General features: G+C 42.1%; 2 protein-coding genes across 2 annotated transcripts; both read right to left on the minus strand.

Annotated features, from left to right (window-relative positions):
- Positions 1 to 3,953: 3,953 nt before the first annotated feature.
- On the minus strand, positions 3,954 to 7,512 carry LOC133895238 (BEL1-like homeodomain protein 8). The gene is made up of 4 exons (XM_062335391.1): positions 6,886 to 7,512; positions 4,630 to 4,958; positions 4,434 to 4,494; positions 3,954 to 4,305 (listed from the first exon to the last, which is right to left on the minus strand). The coding sequence occupies exons 1-4, from the start codon at positions 7,510 to 7,512 to the stop codon at positions 4,042 to 4,044; spliced, it is 1,281 nt and encodes a 426-aa protein (XP_062191375.1). The 3' UTR covers positions 3,954 to 4,041.
- A 5,492-nt stretch (positions 7,513 to 13,004) lies between these two features.
- On the minus strand, positions 13,005 to 16,905 carry LOC133895486 (ABC transporter F family member 1-like). Its single transcript, XM_062335826.1, has 5 exons — positions 16,520 to 16,905; positions 15,404 to 15,477; positions 15,097 to 15,307; positions 14,707 to 14,941; positions 13,005 to 14,273 (listed from the first exon to the last, which is right to left on the minus strand). Exons 1-5 carry the CDS (start codon positions 16,724 to 16,726, stop codon positions 13,216 to 13,218), a joined length of 1,785 nt encoding a protein of 594 aa, XP_062191810.1. The 5' UTR covers positions 16,727 to 16,905; the 3' UTR covers positions 13,005 to 13,215.
- Between the last annotated feature and the right edge of the window lie 5,983 nt (positions 16,906 to 22,888).

Here is a 22,888-nt window from a genome sequence, read left to right on the forward strand (position 1 = left end):
CAGTTTTTAGTCCTGTTAATTTTGTCGGTGCAATTTGTTTTTAGTAATGTCACTGTGACACATAGGCTCATCTCCTATGGCTCAAAAATCCTCATCCGAGAAGTTTTCTAAACCGTCACAATTATAGCATCAGTGATAATGATCAGTTATTTCCGACATATATAAATAGGAGATAAACGTTATCTTCTACAGTTCGACTCTAGAACCGTCAAACACAAGACGTCAGTGATAATTGGTTCCATAGGTTGAATAAAGATGAAAAATAAAAAAATATGCTTAAAAAAATTGGGCAATATGGCCCCTGTCACCTCCTATTTTTATATCATCATTTGGTTGCCCTCAAGAACCGAGCCCTCTTATCGACTGAACTAGCTTGTGTTTCATAATCAGGGTTTACAAATTCATTTAGCCACCGAAATGCAGTGACCAGTGAATTCCCCGAAATTCTCAAATATCATTACAAATTTGGTGAAATTCAGTAGAAAATGGACGAATGTTGTCAATTTTTTTTTTATTTTGAATTTGAATTAGACCGAAATGCGGTCGTATTCTGAATGTGGTGCGGACCGAATTCGTTAAAAACTATGAATTTCAAACGGTTTTTGATGAATTTGTGAACCCTGTTCATGACAGGATTCTAGGATATATTCCCTTTAACCTATTATTACTGCATTCAGTTGACACAAGAACAAATTTAAATCATACGCTCACTTACAAATTTAAGCACAAGATAATGTAAACACAAGAACAAATTTAAATCATACGCTCACTTACAAATTTAAACACAAAGACCTAACTGCACAATCAAAAGATAAATTTAACATAACAATGCTTTGGAAGTAGGTACGAGGTATATAGGTGCATGTCTACATATGAAGTGTATTTAAACACAGAATTAAACTTAAACACAAGAATGAATTGAAACACATGATGATTTAATTTAAAAGCTGATCTTTTCATTATAAACAAAATAAGACCTGTACATTATTACTACATTTTAGCTTTCTACGCTATCCTAGTCTTCTTTGGCATTGTTGTCCCATATACCCGAATTTTCAGTCCGGGTATTTCGGGTATTTTAAATTCCGGTCTTCTGAAACTAGTACCCAAAATATGGTTCAAAAATTCGGGTATCCAAAATTTTGGTTCGGGTACCGAAAATACTCAAATTTCTTACATGGTACTTATTTTGTTATTTTTGTTTGATGTTTTATATTTATGAACAGTTATTAAGAAAAGGAAAAAAATAAAAGCTTACCACATGCCCTTAGTAAAGTTATCGCTTACTACCTTATCAAATTTGTTTGTCTTAAACTACCCATATTGACTGATGGATAATAAAATTGAGTCTCATAATCTTGTATAATGTATCACAATTCACATACTAAATGAGGGAACATGCTCTATAGGAACATATATGTGTATGTCTCTTCTCAAAACAGTATAACATCAAATAAAAAAGAACATTTTTTCTCTCCAGAAACACTAAATGAAAAGAACGTAATGATATTTCGGGTACCCGAGGAACATACCTGAAAAAAAATCGGTCATTTGGGACTCATACCCGAAATTTCAGTCTTCGGGTAATTCGGGTTTGGTCTCGGGTAGTTCGGGCTCGGTTTTTGGTCTTAGGTATTTTTGCCCACCCCTAGTCACTACAAAAGATTCAGGTCGACACAAAATCCTCCCATCTAGATTGCAAAAGCAGGATGCTAAATCCGAATGGCTATATTCGGATTAGGATGCGTCACATACACCTAACTACTCCTAAAACAGCTTACGCCACTTACTTGACCCATCACCTAGGGCGGTAGAGTGGCTGATGGTGAACAAGGAGCCAACTGCACTGCTGTTGTTGGAGTCACCGCTGTTGTCGCCCTTGCCATGCCGCCACCCCTGACCTCGCTGTCATCGCTGTCACCAGCCTCCTCCTCTGAGGTTGAGTTGCTGCCGACCTCCTCATGGAGGCCGCCCTACTCTTCACCCTCCTCTTCCTCTTTCTCTTCCTCCTCCTTGTTAGCATCCGTCTCCTCCTCTGACCTTAATGGCGGTGGAGAGCCCTCGCACATGAGGTACTCAAGGTTGTCGCCTCTGGCTTCCTCCTCGTCGAAGGAGAAGTCGAAGAAGGCCTCATCTAAGGAGACCTCCATGGTTGCCTCTTCCTCCACCACCGACTCCAACGAGGGCCAAAAAATTGGTGATCATGGTGGACTTGCGTGCTGAAGAGAGAGTGGAGCTGGCGCCGGCGGCGACAGGGGTGGAGGAGCCGACATGGGAGAAATAGCAAATACAGAAGGAACCGTGCGGGAGACGAAGCATGACATTTATTTCTAACGGGTAGTTGTGAGAAACTGTGCAAGAAAAACTTGACCATCAGTATCCCGCACGGTCTCAAAATATTCCACATTATTCTAGTGTGGGCCCATTTGTGATATTATCCGAAACAAAGCCATATGAGATACTTGATTATCTCTGGTAGCTTCAACGGTATGTACTTTCTCAAATGACTTTCAACAAGGATTGTTTAAAATAATTTATCTTACACGGTTCTAAAGAAAACATCGAAGACAAGATGTCTAATATGATTGTTTGTGTGGTACTGTGTGGAGTGAAATGACAACCGTCAGAATTCAGAAAACAATTTCTGAATACACATGCTTTATATATCGGTACTGTTCTCTACTTCTCTTCATTAAACGTTATTGTTTTGCTATTCTCTTCATACGAAGTTTGGAGTTGCATTTGCGTCTGAAAAGTTTAAGCTAGGTTTGATGAATGGCTTTTCTGGACAAAATATCCTGAAATTTCCAAATAACCCACTCCATATGCGGAAGAAAATACATACCAGTGGATACATACTGCAAGTCTGCGACTTTTTAACGTACGTGCACAATGCCTTCGTTGGCAGGAGCTCTGAAGACGCTAGTAGAAACTGAAAACTGATCATTTCGATGCGCTTGCACTTCGCAGTTGTTTGTGACTGGCTGCAGATGTGATGGTTCTCAAAGTGTCCCGAGCTAGAATTATGAGGCCCGGCCATCTAAGTCACTAATAACTGGCCGTGCACGGTGACAGCAATGCATTGCATGCACATATTACATGTACAGTAATCCTAATGCTCTGCACCAAGAAGATCTTTTATATATCAGCTCCCTTCACTCCTGCAAGGAACCGAAATGATCTGTTTTCAGTTACAATATTGCCGCCATTTTTATGTGTCGAGGCTAAAATTGACCGTCTCATGCATGAAAGTGATTCATTCGTATCTGCTGCTTACGTAGAGTACACTGCTACAGCCATCGTCTATGTGAGACTGACAAGGGCTGCCACATCTGTTGTCAATTGTTGTTGACAAGGCAGCATGCATATGGAATGGACGGATGGAATTTTCAGAGAGAGGGTCAGTGGAATGCAGAACTGCAGATTGCAGAGCCCAGCTGGGACAGCCTTAACCATCATGATTGTGCAGTGCTGCCAAGATGCAAAGCTCGGCCTTTATGACTTCTTTTGTGATGTGCTTCCACTTACTGAACACAAAAGGCAGAGGGAAAAATCAAAGATCTGGAAGGTACTAGTATCATGCTTGCTCCTCCGGAATATGCCATGCCGGGAAGCTACGACTCACCTATCCCCTTTATCTGCAGAAAGGTATTCTTTCTCTTCTAGGTCAAGCTTCAGGCAGAAAGGAAGGAGGACCTTTGCTGCTTGCTCACCTCCATGTATCATGTAATGTCCATGACACTTACTGACAGGCAGAAGGTTCCAAATCAACATGTTTGCACCCACCTCGGTCATTCATCAAGTTCATACTTGTATTGCTCATGCATTTACAGATGATGATGCTTTCGCTGTTTCTTTTATGATAGGGTGTGCACTCGTTGGTGCGTGTGATGTGCTCTGAATGATGGTGCGCGCGCGTGTATGCATGCGTCATCCTTGTATCGGAAAAAAAAGGCCATATACTCCAAGGTGCCATTAAATCCCCAAAAATTACTCTGTTAGTCCAGACGTGAACCTAGTACCACCAAAGCAGAGCACTGCTTAGTAACCAGACAGACAAGTAGTCGGTGGAGGAGCATGATCCATGCACTCTTCTTCCATCATCTGGTGGTGGCCTCCGGCCATGGCCGGGGGAGGAGGCAGCGTGCGTGCGGTGTCGCTGGACATGGCCGCTCCAGAGGTGTCCAACGGGGTGCAGTTGGTGCTCCCAGCAGCCGCCGCCGAGGAGCGGGTCTCCAGCTTGTACATCTCCTCCACCATGGGCTTCCACAGCCGGACGCGCGCGTTGATGAACCAGTTGGACACCTGCACGCGCTTCCACTTAAAATTAGATTCCATTCGATCGAGCAACAAGTGATCAATATATAAGAGACGCATGCCCACCACATCCACATCGCAAAGAGTAACTAACCCATATAAGCAAGTATGTATACCTGGTTCCGAGACAGGCCGGTGCGAGTAGCTAGCATCTGCTTATCTTCATCCGAGGGGTACCTGAAATCGTCAACATATATGTCCAAATTATACCACCTGACATGATGCTTTCTACGTAAAGCACAGGTCACAGTCGATAAATATTCGCTTTTGTCACTTGATTTCATCCACGCCCTGGAGGAAGGGCAAGCTTACGGCTGAAGAAAATTGTCGAAGAGCCAGGCCCTCAGCACAGTGACGGCTCGCTCAGAGTGGCCCCTGTGCGGCTTCCACACTGCTGGCTGCTGGCTCTTCTGGTGGTGCTCCGTGATTGAGCCCGGCAGCGACAGGAGCTCCTCTCCCAGGAGCCTGTTCATGTACTGTATCTGCCTTGATATAACCATCCTTAAGCATCGGAAGTGCCTGTATATGGCCTTGAGCACTGACGATGCGTAAGGGGTAGCAGAACTCAGCCCAGGAATCGATTCAAACGAGGACACCACTGTCTGCATTTGTTGGCGATAATGCCTGTACCTTTTGCATACCTGCAATACAATGGGATTAATTGTACAGAAAAGTTTCCTAAAGTTCTACACGTTATCATGAAAATGAAATCGGGGCAAGCTAGGTTCGTCAGCACATCTAGCTAATTCACACTCCTTAAAATGTCATAAGCAGAAATAAGACTATCAACAAAATAGATGGTACTTGTATACATTCTCATCAGCACTGCTTGATGCGGATATCCAATTTAACAAAGTATATATTTATTCGTAGAACTAATTTCAACTTTACGATCTATATGCAATGGTAGCAATATGTAACATGCATCAGAAAGAATACAAGGCAACCTTATTTTGCAATTCATGACTTTAGTACATCTTGATCCACTGAAAAGGACCAATTAGTTTAGTATTATCAATTATAAAACTCAAGCAAAGAGTAACATGTAGATAATAAATATCATCATGTTCAGTCCGAGACCACCACAATATTTTGGTGCTTGGGCCAATTCAAAATTGTTAGCTATATAACTAGTAAGAATTACCCCTCCCCCCCTCCCCACACACACCATGAGTATTGTGCGCATGTGTTTTCAAGAAATGAAAAGGAGTAAATAAAGCTAGTTCAGCCCAAATGATTACAGCAAAGAGAGAGGGGTGAGGGTCAAATCAGTCAAAAACCTTAAAGGTAGACCATAATAGGAACTTTATATTGTTAAATCCAGATTTGACTGGCCAGTTTAGATTTTGAGTCCAAGGGCATCGTCTACTGTCTTAGGGCTTCAAAAATATACTACAAAAAATAGGAAATGTATGATAAAAATTTACCTCCACTCACTCGTTAACTACTTGTATTGCCTCGTCTCTCCTACAATACTTCCAAGTTTCAGATGGCTACAGTTGTCGTTTTTTGCTATACATAATAAATTATAGTTTGGTACATTTTTTCCCAATTTATATTGTTATATCCGAATCCGAAACATGCATCCTACTGTCGGTGAAAATTACTTCTGTGTGGATTTAGACCTGGAAAGGGTGACTGAAAAATCTGAAAGCTCTAAAGACTCAAACAAATTAATGTACAAACGAAAAATCTTAACCAAATGTACAGGTATATGATATTTATTACGACGATTGAAATTGTCATCTTGTTGGATATGTTACTTCAATGATTTTGCTACCACCTGCAGTATTCTTATATTCCAGTCAGCTAAAATTACACAATACTAGCCTAAATTGTTAATTGTGTGCCAAGAAATATGCAATTTTAGTGAAGCTTTACGATAACTTGTTACTATATCGAAATTAGTGAGAAAAAAACGACAAAACTAGGATGGAAGTCGAACCAGAATGCAGAGGACATAAACATGACTGGAACAGAAAGAAAATTCCAGTCACTTGACAATGTTGCCTTGTTTATATTGTCACTTGTTACAATTTTTTAAGCATGAGTAAACTGAACTGAATGAGTAGCAAATTATCAATGACAGCGGCTAGTCACGTCAATTTGAAACAGGCACTTATTTGACTCAAAGAATAAAGTGCAACCGACAGTTGAAAGGCTGATGATCCATGGTGTAGTTTCGATGAAGACAAATGGGTGATTGACAGATTCTCTTACAAGCCGCATAAGTTTTGTCATGAACAAGTGACTACTCCTATACACAAATAATAGGTGCTCAACACAAGCGAAAATTCGTGCCTCTATATATAGTGCTACTGACTTCAAGTACTAAAAATGTCAGCTCAATAAAAGAGGTAATTTTCAAACAAAAAAAGAGAGGATACAGACAAACCTAGCAAGAGACTTTTAGTGAGCCAATTGCAAAAATATGGTACTAGCAATTTCTAGGACAGGAAGCCATTTGATCTGAGTCAGGCAAGCGCCGAAATGTTACTAGTGTGCAAAATTCCGAGAGTGCTTTGTGGTACTGGTATGATTGGACCCCGAATGACGTAACTCACTCACCTCCTCCTGCATGTAGAGCAGCTTAGCCTTCTCCTCCCGGAACTCCGGCCGCCGATGCTCTCGTCCGTGGCCATCCAGTCTCTCCGCGGCCGGTTGGAGCAACGAGAAGGAGCCAACACCCCCACTGGCACCCTCAATAGTACCCTCCGGCAGCAGGGCGGCGCAGATGTCGTCGAGCAGCTGCTGCGCGGGCCTCAGGAAGCGGGACCCCGTGAGGACCACGACGCTCTGCAACGAGCCCTGGTACGCCGGCGACAGCGTGAGGGCGAGCGCAGCCTGCTGCTGCAGCAGGGTCGTGAACTGGGCAGCGTCGTCGTGGTGCTCCAGCTTGGCGCGCGGCCACGTGGGCGCGTGAAGGTAGGCGAGTTGATTTGGAGCATTGATATCGTGGTCAGGAGGGGGCGGCGGGAGCAAGGCCATGGCGTGGTGGGTGGGTGGTGGAAAGCGGAGCTTGTCGCGTCGGCTTCTCTGCGCAACGTGGTCGGCAAATCCGGCAGCCGCGCCAGCGCTCATCATCATGCGCGGGGGTGCTGTCGCTCGCGCGCTGGAGAGAGGGGGAGAGGAGGCGATCGAGGCTGGCAAGAGAGAGTTGAGGTACGAGCAAAGGGTGTTGCATTGCATTTGCATGTTTGCCCGTGTCCGCGCGTCGGGCAAACAGCCAACCTATCTCGAATGGCACGCCGACAATGACATCGTATGTGACGACATGAGAGATCAAATCGATGCCGATCAATTGTAAGAACAAAGGTTCGTCACAAAGTGCGGAATATTCATATCCAACAGCGGACTGTTCATTGAAACAATATGTAAGTGAACACCCCCTATTTGGTTACGTCCTCCAAGCCTTCTTACGTGGACATCTTCTTTCTCCTCCTCTTCTATGTGAGACTAGTCTTTTTTACAAAATGGAAAAATGTTCCAGCCGACGCACTGTGAGATGCATACAATCTTTGTTCAATATTATATCATCCGAACTCTATATTGAAAGTTAAAATAACCAAATAAATAGTAAAAATCATACAACATATAGCCTATTACTAAGTGCCTATTATTTCACCTGAGGATTTTAAAAAATAGCTTGTAGATCGCGGATTGTAAAAAGCTTTTAGATTTTGGATTTAAAAATTTTTGATGGGCAGTTCATTACAATGAACTTTTACAATCTATGAAAAGCTGAGGGAAACCAGCTTCTTAGATTGCTGCAATCCAACAAGCGAATTGTAAAAAAGCTATGATAAAAAATTATTTATTTGTTTCAGTTTCAGATTGTAAAAGCTGAAAGCCATAATCCGAAGCCGAAACAAACAGGCCCTAAGCTGCACATATTCTTGACGAAGAAATCCATAGACACAACCAACGTTGACGTTATCCATGCACCTAAATTATAACCGCAAGTGCACATGTCGTTTGTAGCCTTTCCATATCGATCTCATGAAACAAACGGATCAATTAAAAAGCTATTAACTTCCTATTATTAATTAAAACAATGGTTGAAAGGGAGGGGTTTAACTAGAGAAAGACTTGGACAAAAAAACACAATAAATTATTAGGTTGTGATCAGTGTTTAAGAACAATCTTCCCAATTCCACCAAACGTGGAGGCCGGCCAGCCCTTGATCCCTCGAGGTGGTGGATCGGGTGGCCAGCGTCTCCTTGCCTTGGCAAGAAGGCCGGTCGACCTGCCCAATTCCACCAGGGGCTAAGTACCAAAGGTGGTTCCTGCCTAGGTTTGATAGGAAGGCGGTGTCACCCGCAAATTTGGTCAACTTAGGTCTCGAGGCTGGGTGGCCTAAGTGGCTGAGGCCTCCCCTCAGTTGTCTCTATTAACTTCCTATTACTAATTAAAACAATGGTTTAGAGAGAGCGGTTTAACTAGAGAAAGACTTAGACCAAAAAAACTCAATAAAATTATTAGGTTGTGATCAATGTTTAAGAACAATCTTTCCAATTTTACCAAGCATGGAGGCTGGCCGGCCCTTGATCCCTCGAGGTGGTGGATCAGGCGGCCAACATCTCCTTGACTTAGCAAGAAGGCTGGTTGGCTTGCCTAATTCCACCAGGTGGCCAAGTACCAAAGGTGGTTCCTACCTAGGGTTTTAACGGGAAGGCGGTGTCACGTGCAAATTTGGTTGACCTGGGCCTCGGGGCCGAGCGATCTAAGTGGATGAGGCTTCCCCTCAGTAGGCCTGGCATTGGGCCGACCAACTTGTCTCCTTGGGCTGGGCAACCTAGTTGGCCAAGATGGTCGTGGCCTCCCATTGGTCAGCCTGGGTTAGGGACGAGCGGCTTAGAGGTGGATGTCAGTTGGCCTCCATGCCATCTTGTCATTTGGTAGTGGGTTTTCTCGTCCGAACAACTAAAATCTGTCGTCTAAATGTGACAAAGTCATTTGGCAGTTTGACCGAGGGTTTTGCCGACCGAACAGTTGAAAGCTCTTAGCCTACCCTACCGGGGATATACGGCTACCTGAATCATATGTGAAAGGCTTGTTTTGCCCAAATCTTCTATGGCACCCATTTATTCGTATTTTTGGTCTTTTCTGTAAAATAAGTTGACACATCAAAACTAATGAAAAAGTGAGTGTTAGTGCGATGGAAATGAATAGAACAAAGTTCTTGCCCTATGTATTTATCAACATTCGGGGGTGAATTATGTTGTTTAATGTGTCAACATATATTTTGGTAATTAATATCAACATGATCAATGGAACCAATAGGGTTTGCTAGTGTGCAAAGGTTTAGTCTTGTGGATGAAGAAGATGGACTTGGGGTTCCAAATACCTCAAAGGATTAAACATCAAGACCAAAAAAGAGCTTTATGAAAATATAAGGATATATTGTTTAGATAAGTGATCGTAGTATTGAGATCATCACTTGTGTAGATATATTTGTTTTATTTAACCGTAATATAAAGCGGGTTTAGATTTAGTAACTTGATCTCATGTATTTAGGCTAGTTACCTAGTAGGTGATACACACTAGGTCAAAGGAAGACCCAGCACATCGAATAACTGAAGCTGGGGAAAAGATAAGAATGAATTGAACTTATCCCATGAATTCAAAATTTATCATACGGGTTTGAGCTCAAGATTTTAGTGAAGATATGTAAAGCTCCTCACAAACTTTTCATAGGGTCCAAGATTTTAATAGATCAAGTCAGCCTACTTCTAGGTTTATTTATACCTAGAGCAATTCTAGCAATGCACCACACTGAGCTAGCAAAGTTGCTCTAAAATTTAATACTTTTGTTGTGGTTGCAAAAGTTACATTTCAGATGACTCCTATTATTTCAGATTCTTTTGACTAAATTATCTTTGGTCAAAATAACTACTCTACCTGGATACCACAAGACAATCACTATTTTGAGAGGAAGACTTAGTTGCCACAACCATTTATTAGAAACCATAACAAGTTGATTAATCTTTTGTTGATACATGGAACGGACTAAGAATTGATTTCGAATGCAACCGCCATCTGAACCGTATGAATTGAGCCCACATATGGCACATGTATGAGTACGAGTGTAAGAGTTAGGGAAACAGATTTAGATTACTAGTTTGTTGTGAGGTTCATAGACACAAACTCCATTGACAAATATAAACCTTTTTACGTGAAACAAGGATGAAAACATAATAGTGGTTGGTGCGAGAGTATTGTTTATCTGATGCGTGGATATAGTTAAGCCTATTTGGTGCTGAGGTGTTACGTCCTCCCCACCTCTGTAGCCTACTGTAGCCATTACATCGCCTTTTACTGTTTATAATGTATTTTAGCATCAAAATCTGACTTGACTATGGTAAAATGTAGGAGAAGAGAAATACTACTTCGGAGCAGGGGCAATTGAATTTTTTCCCATCCTATCTAATGGCGTACGCCCAAATGCCACCGGAGTTTCTCACCTATTTGCCATCCAAACACTGATTGAACCCGATTTTCTGTTATGTACAGTAACTTTTCGTTGTAAACATAACCATAAGCTTAAAAAAGACGCAAAAAATATGTGCATTTTTATACATGCTCTATAATTCATAAGCAACCCATTTTAACTATATTCACTAAAAATCTTGTGTAGAATTCAAACTAAAATTCTTTAAAAAGTGCTGCTTTTGCAACTTCTAGTAATTTTTAAATCCTCACAATAATTCCAAAAATCTGAAAAATTCACTAATATTCCTCTAATATGATGTAATAATTTATAAAATTATCTTTCACTCTAGGCTATAAATTGAAAAGTGAGTTACTTTGTAATACCTATTTATCAGTAACTCACTCGATGCATTACAAATTTTGTTACGTTCATATTAATGTGGTTTACATGTTAAAATTATGTGTAAATATGAAAGTATTACTATTTTTTCTATAATTAAGTGAATATGTTATGAATAAATATTGAGATGTCCAAAATTAATAAATTTAATTTTTTAATCTTCTTTCATCATGCTATTTTAAAAAAAAGTACTGCTAGCCACTGTGATATGATCCTCCCAACGGCGTCAGGACGGCAGAATCACAGATAGCGGATGAGTGGCGTCACGGGGCCAGGCCTCCTGGTCTCCGGCTCCTGTTCCAACAGTACTGCTACCTGCTAGGACAGAGAGAGAGAGAGAGAGAGAGAGAGAGAGAGAGAGGTGGCCATCATGCATCAGCATCGCCATTGAAGTTCGCGCGCAGTTAGGAGGATCGAGCTTACTTTGTGTTGTCCACTTGAGAATTGAGATGCGATGATTTGCCAGTAGCAGCAGCAACTCGCAAGCAAGCTCGCTAGATACGACTTGACATTATAACTGCACAGTACTTTCACTCTTTCACAGAGAGAAAGAGAGAGAGAAAGATGGTTACGGTTGGCAGTTTGGTTTGATTGCTTCATATGCTGTCTCTTTCCTTCCTTCGGTGCCTTCTGCATGGAATGCCATTTGATTACAGTGGATGGAATGCCATTTGATTTTATTGTCTCGTTAATGATTAGTACAAGAACTTGATAAGAGGACCAGGCAACTACCACAAGTTGTGCCCATCGACAACTAGAAAATTGCATTTTGACATCCGAAATGTGACGCTCCGACTTTGTAATAACATCAACATTGTCTTCGCCAAAATAACATCTGTAAGACGGAGCACTCTAATTTCCTTGCATTCTACCTATTTTAATCTATTCTATTTTTCCCTGTTTTTGGTGTGCAAAAGGACAAGTATGCCAACTTGTTCACCTTGTTCTGTGTTAGAGTAACAATCAATTTTTCCACTTGTAACATTTATATCTCTCTTGATTGCTCCCGCTTCAAACACTTTCAATTAATAGAACACAATCCAACACACATATTCACTCTCAACTCCAACTTCTAATAGCTTTTAATAGGAGTTCCTTATGAAAACATCATAAAAAACCTAAGACGACATCTATATAAAAACAAAACTAACCTTATAGAATAACCTCTATTTTAGAATAGAGAGAATATGAGATATACCTTTTGCGGAGCACACATAATACACATGAAACGGAAATATATATATATATATATATATATATATATATATATATATATATATATATATGAGCACTGAGGAATCAAATTTACGAACTGGGCACACTGCCAGTAGGTACATGCATATAGCCAGCTACTGTATACATCAGGCTTTTAGCGTATAAAGATCAAAACAACCCCCCCCCCCCCATACACACATATGGAATGTAAGCCATTTTAGTTTAATTCCAAAGGCACCATAGTGTCAGCAGCACGCACAATGTTAATCACTCTTGGCACTGACCCACCGTTTAGCAACAGAAACGAAGTCCTGGCTCGCCTCTTTTTGCAACATTTCAGAAATCTCCTACCACTCTATCCTAATTGTCACTTTCGAAGAAGAGATTAATCGATTCATTTTCAGTACACAGCTAGCTAGCGACAATGGCCATCAACCTGCTGTAGCAACCTGAACCTTTGGAGCAGAATCAGGCCAGATCAACATGCCTCCTGGCCCGAAACTAGCACCGACTTTGGCCAACCTATGAGCCACTTTATTGCATGACCTGGGATTATGAATAACCCGCACATAGAAATTAATAAGCATGAGAAATTTGGCTTCTAGAACTCCGATTGATAACGCATCAAAGGTCGGCGAGGTAAGGGCAAGCATTTCAAAAGACAATATAGACAAACTTTTAAAGTACTACAAATCCTCTGGTCCTCATATAACATCATGGATGGACGCAATTCAATAGTCATCCCGGTAATCTGCTACTAGATAACCCGGTGGTCTCTGTCATACAGAGGAAAAACTTTGGTTGGCTATAAATCTCCAACCAAAGAGAAGAAAACAAGGCCTTCGTTCCTTCTAGTCGGATAGACCAGCCTTACTCCTTAAATGTTCCTTGAATTCCATGATATCACCTTCCCACCTAGTTACTGCCTGGTTCTCACACACCCAGATCTCTTGAGCAACCTGGTTGATCAGCCTAAAGTCATGGCTCACCAGGACCAAACCACCGTCCCATTCGCTTAGCGCCTCCGCTAGCGAGTCGATGGTCTCAATATCAAGATGGTTCGTCGGCTCGTCAAGCAGCAGTAGTTGTGGCTGCCTGTATGCCAGCCACGCAAAGATGACACGGCTCCTCTGCCCGTCGGAGAGATTCCTCATCGGCATCACCTGAGCCTTCCCTGACAGACCAAACTTACCAACTGCAGCTCTCATCCTCTCTTCTTCATTCCCAGGGTATTCCTTCATCATGTACTGCAGGGCCGACATGTCCAGGTCCAGCATCTCCGTCAGATGCTGATGGAACTGCGCGATTCGCAGGTGATTGTGGCGCCTCACCATTCCATCCAATGGAACCAGGTCACCTGTCATGAGTTTCAGAAGAGTGCTCTTCCCTGCCCCATTGGGACCAACCAGTGCAATTCTAGAGTCAAGGTCAACACCAAAGTCAATGTTCTTGTATATGAGATTATCCGGTGTGTAGCCAAACGTGACCTCAACAAACTGCAGCACTGGTGGTGGAAGTTTGCCAACATTTGTAAAGCGGAAAACCAGTATTTTGTCCCTAACAACCTTTTCGGTGAGCCCGCCACGCTCCATCTTTGCTAGAGTTTTCTCCTTACTTTGAGCCTGACGTGCAAGCTTTGCAGACCCATGACCAAACCGTGCAATGTACTCCTTCATTGAAGCAATCTGCTCCTGCTCCCATTTGTACTGCTTCATCTGATTCTCTTCAAGTTCGGAGCGGGTTTGAACGTACTGGTCATAGTTACCAGTATATAACTTGAGCTTCTTGTTCTGCATGTGGATGATGTTAGTGCACACTCCATTTAGAAAGTCCTGGGAGTGTGATATGACAACAAGTATACGGTCAAATTTCTTTAGCGTCTCTTCCAACCAGACACATGCCTCAAGATCTGCAAATTAATGTAAATAATTAGTCCAGAGGAGCAACAAATTCCCAAAAACCGTGTCTTGAAAGACATTTTTGCAGGCCATGGGACTTCAATACTTGTTGAATCACTCTACAGATATAAATGCCATGAGGAAACAAAACCAAGGTGGCTAAAATCAGTTCAGCCCGACAGGATGCATAGCAGTGGCATCACGATGGGTTACTTCAGAGAACAAAGGTGTAGGTAATTGACAGGATATCATATCTTTGGATGAATTCATCTACTTATACTGGAAACCAAGTTCTATCAGTATGACTGGCGACTATTTAGTAGGGTTCTAGACTTCTAGTTCACCACAATCCACAGTTACCAGGAAAAGAGCACATTTCTATCCACTGAAGACCTAGTTTTCTAATTCAATTTCCATTTATTTTAGATTTTACAAGAGACTTACCAAGATGGTTTGTGGGCTCATCAAGCAAAAGGATTGTTGGATTCATGAACAGCGCTCTTGCCAAAGCAATCCTCATACGCCAGCCACCAGAAAAATCTCGAGTTTTCTTTGCCTGCATTTGTTTGTTAAAACCTAAACCAAATAATATCTCAGCAGCACGCTTTTCAGCAGTTGATGCATCAATCGCTTCTAGACGCTCATATACACGATCCAAAGCATCACCGCCACCGTCATCCTAAAAATGTGAGCAAAGATAATCTCGAGTTAGGGCACCTACATCATCAAGTTATAATTTGCAGCAGCAGCAGCAGCAGCAAGGGCTGCAAGGCAGGATATAGAAAAGAGAAGGGTGTGAAGATAACAATTGTGTGAGAGAGTTCAAGAGCTGACCTGTGCAGCCAGAATTTCAGCTTCCTTTTCCAACTTCACTCTTTCTTCATCACAACTAACAACAGCTTGTAGTGCAGACATGTCTGAAGCCTCAATCTCACGGGTGAGATGGTATATGTCCATGTGTTCAGGGATAGGGAGTTCTCTGCAGCCTATTGCTGTGAGAAGAGTAGATTTTCCACAGCCATTTAGGCCAAGCAAACCGTATCGCCTGAGACCAATTAAAACCGTCAATGATGTGCTCGAGCTGCGCACTTTTTGGTAACTTGTAACTGACTGGGTATAAGTGATGGCATTATATTTCTACCTCCCATAGTTGAACTCCAACTCAGAATCTACAATAAGGTCATGTCCGTGAAATGTTAATGAAAGAGACTCTATCTGCAACATTCAAAAGACTATATTAGGTCATTAGGCAGTCAGTAACTGAAACGTTAAAAGAATCAACCAGCACGAAAGGTAGCATGTAAATGTTTCCACATGAGTGTTTCAGTTAAAAGGGAGTTAGCATGCAAATGTTTTCACATGAGTGTTTCACTTAAAAGGGGCCGGGGGTCTCTTCTGCCTCCTTTAATGGGGAAAAAAGCGGTGGCGTGTAAGTGATACAAAAGAAGCATCGGGTCGAAGGATGTTCTTATTTGTGGCAGGCACCTGTATTTGCATAATAACTAGCCTCATAGGAACCACTGATCCAAACTTTATGTGGAACATTGGAGAGGTACAGATCTTTCATTTTTATAGGAAAAGGCAGGCTGGAGAACACAACAAGACACCACTATTTCCAAAATCAGCCGCCTAGACTTCCTATGGACGATTAACGCTAGCCGCCACCCATCCGTCGGCCTAGAGCCTAGCACTTCTAAAGCAGTGAACACGGGGAAGGCTGCCTAGAGCAAATTTGTGTTCATCAGATAAGCAGCTGCGCGCTTGGCAGCTTACTAGATTACTCATTTATCTAAATTAAATTGAACTTCCAATTATTTATCCTCTTCTCTGAAAAACTCCTCAACCATCAACAAATCCGCTGATCAATATTGAATGGGGGAAAAAACTTAATCTAGTGCAAGGAAACTCAAAGGTGACACTAGAACCAGAGGGAGGGTGGAAAGAAAGATGCGGCCTTTTCTACTGACGACATATTGTTGAGCATATATATAGTATTTAGGAATAGTAACCGCCTCATTTAGGTCAGTTTGTAAGGAAACTGCAACCGCGCGGGAGAGATCTAGTAGTGAGATTGAAATTAATCATAATTTAAGGCATCGCCGAACCCACCATGCGACAGAAGAGCAAAAAAGATGCTATTTTTTTTCATAATTACCACTGGGTAGTTGATAGGGATGAGACGAATTATGACCAGGAGACGTTAGTAAGGAGATGAAGCGGGGGATTGGAGCGATGGGAAGGGGATGGGGATGCTCACGTGGATATCTCGGGAGAGCGGGTGGGAGGCGAGGACGCCGGTGCAGGTGCGATCGGAGAGCTTAAGCGCGGCGACGCCATCGGCAGCCGCCTTATTGGAGGCCGAGGAAGAGGATGAAGAGGTGGAGGTGGGCGCCTTGCCTCCCCTCTTGGCTGCTGCGGCGGCTTTCTTCTGCGCGGCCTTCTTCTTGCTGGCGTCGGAGACCATGATGAGGTCTTGTCTTGTTGGGAAGGAAGGGGTAGGCGGAGGCGGAGGAAAGGAAGGATCGGGAGCCACCACCACCAGGAAGGCAGGAAAGGAAAGGAAAGGGAAGGATTCAGAAGGGTGGTCTGGTACTCAACTCCTCTCATCCTGCCACTCCCACTGCCACTTGTATCGATCGCTCCTCTCCTCTCTCTCATCTCCTCTGGGCGGCAGCCAGGCAGAGACTTTCTCGTCTCCTCTGGGGCCAGGACCAACACGGGCCATCTGGGCCGGGCCGGGTCATCTGGGCCGGGCCGGGTCATCTGGGCCAGGACCAGCACATCACATGACAATCAGACCTACTCCTACCAAACCAAACCATGATCCTCCTGGGATATACTCCAACCAACAGCTATGATTATGAATCCACCACCAAACCCAGACCCAGACCCAAATCCAAATATGAATATAACCAACAGCCATTATCATTCATTCATGAGAACAGTTATAGCATGCATGTATGCATTGAACAGCTACCTTAATTGCATGCATCAATCTCTCTCTCTCTCTGACACGTTGTTTGAGTAGTAGTACCAATTACAGAATGAGTAGCGCTAGCTTGCTGAAGAGTACTACCATATAATGCAATGCAATCTACTGACCAATGCAACGACGACATGTTGTAGAGTAGAGCGCAAGCTGAGATCGAGAACCAATTCGATCGACAGCAGTGCATGTTGGATACTAGCTAGTACTACTAGTGTTTCTGTTTGTGAGACCGGACCAATCACTCGATAGATACAATTATCCATCCATGGAGCAAGACAAGCAGGCATTCAGCTCAGCTCGTATTGGGTGGACACTGCACTGCATCTGCATATATAGATTGTTCGTTGCACAAATACTACACCGCCACTCAATTAGCAGTTGAGCTCACTCGACTCATCATGGATTGGACTGGACAGCCATTCTCCCAACATGTATATGAGCTAGGAGGACCTGAAAGCTTTAGCTAGCTTGTGCAAGTCGTCACTCCAGTTCAGGGTTGAATCACGTCAGAGAAATTTAAGTACAAATATTTGCACTAGGCTAGGATAAGCGTTGTTGCCAAGATGGAATGTTCTTTTAATTAATTATAATTAATCGATCTGTAGCGGTAGTTTGAGCTAGAGCAACTTCTGCCTCCTATTACTAGTAGCCAAGATCATCTCAACATGTATACTATATTGCTTGCTCCTGTGATCAGACTCAGAATTTTATAAATACTTGATTCATCTCCAATTAAGAGAACCACCAATGTCCTATTACGTTCTTAAAAGTGAATGTAAACAAGTGAGCACTGAAACTGAAACTCAAAAACGACAGAAAGAGCCATGACAGGCATCCACCTACCTTCAGATTCAGGTTCAGACTTGAGCATGCACATTGCCCCCCTAATAGCTACTTCTAGAGACTCCTCATATACTTTAAAGAGAATGAGAAGATGGCAATTTTTGAAGTCATATTTCTGAACTCAAAATCAGAACTAAACACATGCCCATATGGGAAAAGGCTAATCCCATGGTTAGAAAAATCGACTTATATCTAACTCAAGAAAGAAAAAAGGGACCACAGATATCAAAACAGTTTGAAAACTGGCTGCTTTTACATGCCCAAGCATAAATCCGAGTCCCAACTGCTTAATGCTTAAGCTCTTAGAAAAAAAGTAAGAGTGTAATCCAATGCACGTTCGTACTGGAAAAGGCCGAGTCCGTCAGAGCAACGGGCTTATAATTTTGCACGGTGATCAATCAGCTTTCGCTTTGATGAGAAGAAAGGTAAGTAGTTAGCTCACTAAGAAATGGAGGTGCAATACATCATCATCATCATCATCATCATCATCATCATCATCATCATCATTATTATTATTATTATTATTATTATTATTATTATATTTAACTAGAGGAGGGTAAGTAACCTGAAAAGAAAAGAAAAGGAACTGAAACAGGTGCTGGTACATGGAAAGAGCAGCTCATTGCTTCACTTGATGCACGAGAAAGACAAAGGCCGCAGTTAGCTAGCGTACAACTAGTAACTAAAAAAGATGGACAAGAGGAAGGAACAAGGGAAGCGAGTGAGGCTCACATGCAGATGCAAGAAAGGCCAGGACCAATGATCGAAAAAGTAAAGGAACACCACCAGTCAGTCACTTGTCACGAATAAGATGCTCGCTCGATTATATTATATACTACTCTAGTGACTAATAAGGAGTGGTACAGTATTAAATAGTGGGATCGATCTTAGTGCTGATCGTCTCATCTGTCTGCATAAGATAATGGGATGGAGGTGTCTGTATCCCTTCGTCATCAGTTAACTAGTTTCAGTTACTAATGCTATCATATAGAGTATCTTGCCAAACCAGGGCTGGGTAGAATAAGTAAGATGCACTCACTGGCTGTTGTTGCTGATCCCCATCCCATATGCAAGATCCAAACGAACGAAGAAGCGCTAATTTGGAGAACACATGAACTGAACACCTGTTATTTGTCGGATTTCGATCAGAAGCATCAAGGAACCTAAAATTGTTAAAGAAGCGTGCATTCGTCTGCCCTGCACTAGAAATAATAAATCTGGACCTGCAGTGCTGAAGAAGATTGATTCCTTCTTCTACTCAAAGCCGGCCACCAAGAGTCAAGACATATATACTACTGACGTTCGAGATGTATGTATAGATTAAATTAACAGATAAAAAACATTAGATTAGTAGCAAACTGAATGCAGTGTACTACCTCTAGTATATATTGTGCATGCGTATATGTACTGGAGCTAATTCGACAACAACAACAACAAAAAAGATGCTGGATCAATATCAAATAATTAATATTGGATGGATGCTGTGTCAGCATCAATCACACAGGCGGTACAGATAGACTTTATTCTACTCTACCATTTGATCTTGATTAATTACCAGGAAAGAAGAAGAAAGGTGCTACTAGTACTAGGTAACAAGGACGAACACGAACGGATGGTTCTGTTCTGATTTCATTTCAGAATTCAGACTTTGCTTGCTTACTTTTCCTGCAGACAGAGTCCAGTTTCAATTTTTGACCTGTGCTATGTATCGATCTCCTTCAATTCCTACAGACAGAGTCTCTTGCAAGTTACAAACCAGCTCCAACCAGAGTCTCTTGCATGCAACCCATATATAGTGCTAGCTACAGGTCAGGACAGTAGTAAGATGACGAAATTAAAGGAGCTAGCATAGTTAATTACTGTATGCGCTAATTATTAATCAGTCACTGAGATGTGAGATCTCATTTCATGCATGATTAATTCATTTGTACAAGTAAGCACAGCACAGCACTGTCAGGCCACAACCTACCTAATAAAGCAAGCAATCAAGCAAGCACGGGGATCCCGATCATCAACGTAACTGACGACTAGCTACCTTTTTTTTCTGAGATCCAAGAGTTTGAGCTTTATTAATCAGTAGGATAATAATCGTGCTTGGCCCATGTTACAAGAAAAGGTGGCACCTGAACAAAGAAATTGCAGCTGAACTATTGGATTTGCACTAAGCCGGCAGCCCTTTGCTCTCCTACTGTTCATTAAAGATTAACCTGGATCTGAGAGTATGTCTCCAAGATCACATCTAGGTTACCCCAATCAGCAATTTCCCCCCTCTCCTGGTCCTTTGTGGACCGAGATCAGCAAGGCAAACAATCCATTCCAGGAACTTGCCATCCGATCCATGGCTTGCTTCTTCAATCATGGATCCATGGCTTGGCTTGCTTCGGATCTCAGCAAACAATGCAATACGCTGCCTACGTACGACTAGTAGTAGCTCCTCGATTGACCTGAAGAAAATTCATTTGGCTACCAAAAAGGAAACATGTGTCAAGAATAAATTAAAAAGCAGTCCATAACTAGTTGTTCGACTCTGATATATGATCTTTTTTTAATTCTATCTGATATATGATCTTTAATTTGCTTCAAGTGGGTAATTAATTTGTACCGCTACGTACTTAGTTGCTGGAGTACCAAATTAACTAACGTACGTAGTACCAAATGGATCCGTAGAGCGAGATGAGCATCATGCATGCATGCATGCATCTGCGGTCGTACTTATTTGGTTTCATTGGACGGTCGGTCGGTCGGTCGTGTGTGAACATACACATACACATACACACAGTGAGGAGCTCGGAATCGTCGAAGCTACCACAGTAGAGGAAGAGTAGAGTACAGTAGAGTTGCTAGGGGCATGCGCGGCGCGTTGACAAATTAGCCAGCATATACAGGAGGCAGGTAGGCATGTCTTGCCCTTCAAGCCTCGGCTCACTGATCAATGAATCAGCTAGCTCGCGTCCACATTGACCAAGCATGTGAATTCTAGACCTCGATCGAATCATCGATGCAGCAGAACCAGTGAAGGAAAAACCAGGACGTACAGCTTCAAATTCAATTGGCTCCATTTTCCCTCTGCAATCTGCATGCATGCAGTGAAAAAAAGGTCAACCTGCCTTCCTGTCTTGTTCACATTGATAATATCTCTCCTCCATTTTGTTATTGTTAGTTCAACATGCATGTGGTCGATTGCTCACCGGCAATGAGCTTGTTACAGAAGTAGTTATACTCTCTTCACTTGGCTACGGCTACGGGAGAAAGGACAAGAGTCTGAGCGATGGAAATGGGAGAAATCGTCGCCAACGACCACAAACACACCTCGCGCTAGATCATCAGTCGACCTATACCATCGCAGCGGCAAGTTACGACGACTCTACAGGAGTACAGGCCATCTCGACGAATCGCCACAGGAATTTTTCCTTCAGGATTCGCTGAACGGCTCAGTCAACAAAAGAAACCGATCCAATCCCTCCCAAACCACCAAAGTTGCACCAGCAGCTTAATTACGGCAATTCATCTCTCTTTACATCCATGGACATCGAGGTAAAGCTGTGCTGCCATATGTCCAATTAACACAGTGTCTCAAATCTACACATATAGCAAAACACTATAGCACTGTTAAGCTACTTTTCGCGACAGATTTATTCATATCAGTTATAAATGTTCAATCTCAGTATGTATATGTACAGACCCAAACAAATCACTTATTTGTGACCCAAGGTACGTACTACCAGCATAACCACTGTAGAATCGCCTTTCCTTCTTTTTATTTGTCTTTTTATCATGGAAAACACTTTCTTTCTGTCGACTCTCGTGTGCTTTAGCTTCAACCATAAGCCTCTCACAAGCTAGACTTATGAGAGGAGCAGCTAAACAGGGGGGAAGTGTCGGGCCCACACATTTGACTAATTACTAGTGTAAGGATTTTGCGATGAGCCGTCAAATATAAGAATTTTTTTTTAGTGCAAGTTGTAGCGGTGTCTGCACATTACCAGCATGATCTTTTTTCTATGTGGATAGCTCGAGTTTTCAGTCGTACTATTGACTTCCAAATGCTAAACATATAGAGTACATTTACAAGCATATCTAGGCGGTTGGAAAATTTTGGATTTGCATTATATAATAAGCATGACAGTGAGGAAAGTACTAAGTAATTAGCTCGCAGACAAAATAATTCTTGATGATATTTCTAGGCTAAAAAATATAGCACCCCCTAAGCTGATATATGCAAAACACTCAAAAGAGCGCCCATTAGAATGCGAGGAAAAAAAATATTCCCATGCAAACTGAACTGTTTCTTATGGAATTAAAGTGAAATTTCTGTAGTACAAACATATAGTGAATATTAACTGGTATTAGTACATTTCAAATTAGATTAAAGCTTAATATGAAAGATTAAGCGCTATAAAGTGTATTTATATAAAATAAACATCATGTTAACTCTTTTTTATTTTAATCTCATACAATATATACTCATAAAGTAATTAAACACAATCTATTTTTAACCAGACCGATGATATGCAGCTAACTAAACGAATGGCTGCTCGACAGAAGTGAGCCTATCTCACAAATAAGCTAAGTATACGAGCAATCAAACCTGTCTTACAGTAAATATTAACACATAGCAGTACATTTCAAATCATGAGAGTACCAGGCAGAAGGAAGGAAGAAAGCAGTACATTTTGTGAAGAAATGAAGGGCCAAACACAGCTAGCAGCATATTTTGCCTCACATGTGAGATGGGAGCGAGAGAGAGAGAGAGAGAGAGAGAGCACTCCAGTCCATTATAAGAGGACAAAGCAG

The sequence above is a fragment of the Phragmites australis genome, chromosome 16 (assembly GCF_958298935.1).
Source record: "Phragmites australis chromosome 16, lpPhrAust1.1, whole genome shotgun sequence".
In the NCBI taxonomy this organism is placed as follows: domain Eukaryota; kingdom Viridiplantae; phylum Streptophyta; class Magnoliopsida; order Poales; family Poaceae; genus Phragmites; species Phragmites australis.